We start from the raw sequence: 6,494 nt of genomic DNA, 5'->3' as shown, positions 1-6,494 counted from the left end.
TGTTAAAAATAAAAATAGATGGGTAATGAAATATTTTGATGCTATTAAAAATAAAAGGTTATAGATGAATGATGAAATATTTTGATGCTATTAAAAATAAGAGATTGTGGATGAGTGATGAAATATTTCGACACTACTAAACATTTTTGATGAGTAATGAAATATTTCAGTACTATTAGATATAAAAGGCTATTATTTATAGTAAGCAGTAAAAGGTTGAATTTTAATAACCAAATTTTTTATAGATGGCAATACAATTCAACAAAAATACAATATTAAAACTATTTGCAGAAAACTATAAAAGCTTTTTACTAACTAAAAATCTCTAAAAAGGTTGCTTATGTTATGTTTCATGTCTCTGGATGATATTGTGTACTATATCCTATTGTTTTATTGAATTTTGTTTTTAATTATCTGGGTTTTTAAAAAAAATTTTTGTTTCCTGTATTTTGTACTAGCATGATTTTATCTACATGTACATCAGTATCGATGACATAGAATCTGGATTTTTCCTAATTGAGGTAAGTGACATTAAGTTCAAGGGGGAAATATTTGAATTCTAAAATACCACCTATCAGAATACATCTCTCACTCTTTCCACATACTTTTACCACTTACACTATCCATTGTATCATTAGTGTTCAGCCTTCGTGGCCAATAAAGAAAACATTATTATTATAATTATTATCATTGTTCAACATTTGGTAGTTTCAGGCAAATTTCTGCTACATACCCATGTTTCTGGGGTGTGTGAAGCATTGTATGTCCTTTTTCGTTGTTGAGAGTGTGCAATTTCTTTTTTCTTTTTGAGGTGTACTGCAGTCTTTTGTTGTATTAGTGTTTCTATTGTGTATGTAATGCATTGGCTATCTAGTTTGCTGGTGGTCGTTTATTTCATTGGATATTTGCTGTATAGAGTGTGTCTTGTGTTTGTGGCTTGTTTTGTTTAGTTGTATTATTGAATTGATAATGTCTGGCATAGGATGTGGACTGTTCCTAGCAAGGCTATTTTTTGAATAGTGTTTAGTGTTGAGGATCCAAGTATAACTTCTACGTTTTTATTCACATGTTTTTTTAATCATGTCTAATGCTCCAAATTATTACTGGTATTGTTTTGACTTTCATGCCCCACATCTCGAATACTTCAATTTCAAGGTCTTTGTACTTTGACAATTTCTCCACTTCTTTTTGGACAATATTTTGGTCAGAATAGACTGTAATGTCTATCAGTAAGCAGTTGTTTTTTTTTTCCAATCCTTGATTATTATGTCTGGGAGATTAGCTTTTATTTCTTTGTTGATTTGAATAGGTATATCCCAGATGATTCTTAGGTAAGGACAGCTTTACTACATTACTTATTGACAGCAAATATAAGAAAACATGAAAGACATTGTATAACATACTCTTGGATATACAAAAAGATGGGGAAGACATAACTTGAAAGTCTTTGAACATAGGTTGGTGATGACCTAGGGCTACAACTCCTCAGCAACACCAACTAACAGGTGCTGATGAAGGAGCAAAAACTCTTGAAATATGGCATATATGCCCACTAACCATGATTTCATCTTCCATCTTGTTGTAGTAAAGATTATTTGCCAACATAACATGGCAGTCTTGGTTTAGGACAAATGTTGCTGTAATTTAGCCCCAGCAGACATCGTCTCCAGCTGGCTATACGACACGATCTGTGTCGTAATATTTTCGAACAGGGGAATCTAGTATCCCCAATCAGCTCAAAACAATATCTGTGTATTGCAATTTCTGGGTTATTTCCCTTCATCAGCACAGAATAATTGTTCAGCTAGAGGTGGCGCTGCCAAATTCCCATTCGAAATATATAGTTTTCAAAGTGACAACTTAGTCACTGATTTATAAATTAGAAAATTACTATTTTTAAATCTCACGTTATTAAGATATTAAACAACAGTACTTTGTAGTGAAGATTGTTTGCCAACATAACAGTCCTGTGAGATTTAAAAATAGTAATTTTCTAATTTATAGATCAGTGACTAGTTGTATTTTGAACAGGAATTTGGCAGTGCCACCTCTAGCCGAACAGTTATTCTGTGCTGATGAAGGGAAATAAGTCGTAAATCGCCTATGTTGTACATATTGTAACCATGCAGGGCAAACATTCAAGCATCGTCGTTATCTTTCCAAATCCTGCTGCATTCCACATGGAACTTTTGGTCCTCCAAAGTTTTTTTGGTGTATTATTCCAGTTACCTTCTTTTAACTCAAAATTTTGTTCTGAAAAATTCAACTTGTATGCATGCAGGAAAATACAATATTTTAAAATCATTTCAATTAATGACATGCTTTATTTTTTTACTTTTTACATTTTTTTTTTACTTGATTTTTCTGGTAGTTGTTCAATGACATTCTTCCAAAAACATGCGAAAATTTCAAAACATTATGCGTTGGAAATACTCCCATGGCACGTGACCCACAGAGAAAACTCACTTATGAAAACTCCTTTTTCCACAGAATTGTACCAAATGGATGGATTCAAGGAGGAGGTAATATTGGTTTCTCTTTTTATTGGCATCATTTGAACTCAATATATTTTTACTTCCTTTTTTCTTTTATTCCCATGCCATGCTGTGCTTTATATCGATCTTGTCTTGGATGGTTCCTATAGCTTATCAGTTTTTTTCCTATGAGAAAATGTAGCTAGCATTTCACTCAACACTTCACCATTTCTGAAGAAAGGGATGTTGTGAGTGGCTCCCACAGAACCATTCTGACAGTGCAACATAGCCAATTCAGAGAGACAGGGAGTCATTGGATTGTGGTCATGTTGGGGCACTGCTTTGAAGGGCTTAGTTAAACAAACTAACCCCAGTACTCATTTTTTTAAAGTCTGGTATTTGTTCAATCAGTTTCTTTTGCTGAACCACTAAGTTGTAGAGACATAAACAAATAAAGACCAATTGTCAAGCAATGGAAGGGGCAAACACAAACACAAAGACACAACATAAATTTATATGACAAGTTTCTATGCAGTTTTCATTCCACCAAATTTACTCACAAGGCATTCAATGACCCAAAACTATAGTAAAAGACACTTGCCAAAGGTAATGCACAGTGGAACTGAACCCAAAATCACATAGTTGCAAAGTGAGCTTTTAACCACACATCCATACCCGTGCTTATACTTTCATTTATCAAGAAAGATGTAAAGGCAAAGTTAATCCTTGTTGGAACTGAACTCAATGTGCAGGCCATCAGAACAAATACTATAAGGCTTCCTATCCAATGTTTTAGTGATCGGAGGGGCATCCAGCTGTAGAAAATCTGCCTCAACAAATTTCTTCCAATCCATGTGAGCATGAAAAAGTGGACATTAAACAATGATGATGATGATATTTTACTCACTGTCAATCAGCCACTTGTAGTATATTACTGGTACTCAATGGTCCTAAAGAAATAAAAATTCAGTCTCTGTGGGGAACGTACTCAGAACACAGAGATATGAAGCTTGATACTGTGGTGCATTTGTCCCAATGACTTAGTGCATGATTAGTTTCACTAGCTCTTCATCTGAAATACTGATTTCAAATTTCAGTTCAAGGCCAGCAATTTTGAGGTAGGGGTAAGTTGATTACATCGACACCAGTGCTCAACTGGCACTAATTTTACCAACCCCCAAAGGATGAAAGGCAAAGTTGATCTTGACGGTAATTGAACTCAGAATGTAAAGACTGGTAAAATGTGGTGAAGCATTTTGCCTGAGCTGCTAACAATTCTCCCAACTTGCTGCCTTCTTCATCTGAAATATTAAATGCTCTTTCTTTTCTTCCACATTCTTTATCAATAATCATAGTTTCAAATTTGGACATAAGGCCAACAATTTTGAGAGGAGGGGCAAGTCAATTACATTGCTCCCTAGTGCTCATCTGGGGCTTATTTTCACAACCCGGAAAAGATGAAAGGCAAAGTTGATCTCAGCAGCATTTGAACTCACAATGTAATGAGTTGGAAGAAATGCCACTAAGTATTTTTCCCAAAATGCTAACAATTCTATCAACTTGCTACCTTAAATAGTTTCATATTTGGTACAAGGCCAGCAGTGTTAGGGGAAGGGAGATAATCAATTATATGAACTCAAGTACTTGACCAGTACCCTGTTTTGTTGACCCTGAAAGGATGAAAACCAAATTTAATCTTAGCAGATGTAAAGAGCCAGATGAAAAGCCACTAAGCATTTTGTTCAACCTGCTAATGATTCTGCCAGCTCATTGCCTTATCAATTATCATAATTACTCCTTCATAGTATTCTCTTTAGTTGAATTCTGTTGTTAATTAGCTGAGTGAATGTGGGAGCCTGTAGGTGATCCAACCTGCTAGAAATGGAAGAAAACCTCCCTCAAATTACACCCAACCATCCTAAAAAAGGAGGAACGAGCTGTACACTGTAGACCTAAATATGTAATATGCAACAGAAATATGGTCGTTAAAGGTCTGCTCTCTTATAAATAATATAAATGACTTGAAATGAGTTGAAACAACAATGACAACAACAACAGCAGCAGCAGTAACAACAGCAATAACTATTGGCCTGTTAATCAGGCACTTTTGTTTTGTATATCTCTTTTTTTTTTATTGATTATCTCTTTGAATTTATACAGCTGCACATATTATAGTGGGATCTGTTCCAAGTGCTAACTGCTTCACTGTGAAGTTGGAGTAATATCTATAATTTTGACTGCATAGACTGAGATCTAGGTGTGAAGTTTGGTTTGTATAAGAATGCCACAAAATAGTACTGATAGAATTTTACACAAGTGGATCACTGTCCGATAGTGTAACTAATCCACTGGTTAACTATTTGGATTTTTTCAGCTATGTAATCGACTCCTAGAATCAATCATATATTTGATTTCATCAGGTAGTTAGCATGCAATCAACCAGTTAAGGTTAAATTAATGAATTTATAAATATATATTCAAGGCAAGCTAGTATGTATACAGGCCCACCTGCACCCTAGAAGAAAACACAAAATGTCTCTAAACTACCTTAAGATATAACCATTAAACTATAAACATGCATCACCCTCAGGTAAATAAATGAAACAGATTTATGAAACGTTTCAATTACCTGTCAATTGATTTCAGGATTAAGGGGGAAACCCCACATCTTAGGGCAGTTTAGAGACATTTGGCGTCTTCTAGCATGCAGGTGGGCCCGTATACATACTGGCTTGCCCTGAATGTATATATATATATATATATATATATATATATATAAGGGCATTACTACAGAATAATGCTACACACTAGACTTCCCAAATGAACACATTTTAGTACCGAATGTGAGGAAAGAAACCAACAGAAGAAACCAACTTTCTTTTAAATAACTCAACTATGTATCGACCGATTTCGCGATGTATATATGTGTGTGTGTGTGTATAATAGTATAATAGTATAATATGTGCATACATGCACACTCTCATACATACATACATACATGTGTGCATGTGTTTGTTTTTACCCTTGTCTTGACATTATGGTTGTAAATGAGCATCACTGTCATACAAGCAATGTTGTTCATTTCCAGTCTTCCATGAAAAGCATGTCTGGCCAGTGGGGGAATATTACTTTGCTTGGAAACAGGAAGAGGTTGGCAACAGGATGGGCATCATATCATAAAGTATCTCCTTCAACAGATTCTGTCTGACCCATGCAAGTTATAAAAAAGTAGACATTGAATGATAATGATGGTGATGATAGCAATGGCAGTGGTGGTAGCTTTACACTTTTTATAATTTACAAAATATTTCTAAATTTTGAAGTATGTTAAAGTAACATTTCTTTTTTTTTTTTTTTGGAATTCTTATCTTTTACTGTTTTTAATAACAAGATTTAGTATGTCATTCTTTTTTTCTTTCAAAATTGATATCCAAAGTAATTTCATAAAGTACTTTATGATTTTACGGATATCATGTAAAGTTTAAATAGCAAAGCTGTTTCTGACTTTTAGCCAAACTAATAAACAACGATTTTTATTGAAAATATTGTGTGAAAATAAAAAAAAAAAGAAAGAAATACTAGTTTAGTAGTGTCCTGTTTCTTGAAAAACTTGTCAACTTTAATATTGTATGATGATATTCCTCTCTGGCATATAATCATTGCTTTAACTAATGACCAAGATAAAATATATGAAAGTAGTAAAGAAAGTCGTTGATCATCATAGCTTTAAAAAAATTTTCACTTTATTTTGACTTATATGCAGAAGATTTTTTTAAATATTAAAAAATGCTTAAAACTGGCAGCTTTCAAATTATAAAATTCATGGGTGTCTATATATTTCAAAACATAAAAAAATTTCTAAAAACAAAAAATCATATGTATGTGCATGTGTGTGTGTGTGTGTATGCATGTGTGTGTCTGTATATATATATATAAACATGTATGTATGTATGTATGCATGTATGTAGATACATACTTACATACAGTATGCATCTCTATCTCTCTCTCTCTCTCTCTATA

General features: G+C 33.5%; 1 protein-coding gene across 2 annotated transcripts in view; it reads left to right on the top strand.

Moving 5' to 3' along the window:
* LOC106875783 (probable inactive peptidyl-prolyl cis-trans isomerase-like 6) overlaps window positions 1–6,494 on the top strand; it is a 26,534-nt gene that overhangs the window by 11,761 nt on the left and 8,279 nt on the right. For both annotated transcript variants that reach the window (XM_014924049.2, XM_014924048.2), the window contains exons 4-5: window positions 459–521; window positions 2,372–2,522. In XM_014924049.2, coding sequence (XP_014779535.1) covers window positions 459–521; window positions 2,372–2,522 — 214 coding nt within the window. The remainder of the gene's footprint in view (window positions 1–458; window positions 522–2,371; window positions 2,523–6,494) is intronic.

This window comes from Octopus bimaculoides, chromosome 2, assembly GCF_001194135.2.
Source record: "Octopus bimaculoides isolate UCB-OBI-ISO-001 chromosome 2, ASM119413v2, whole genome shotgun sequence".
NCBI classification, from domain to species: Eukaryota; Metazoa; Mollusca; class Cephalopoda; order Octopoda; family Octopodidae; genus Octopus; species Octopus bimaculoides.
This window is presented reverse-complemented; position numbering and strand designations above follow the sequence as displayed.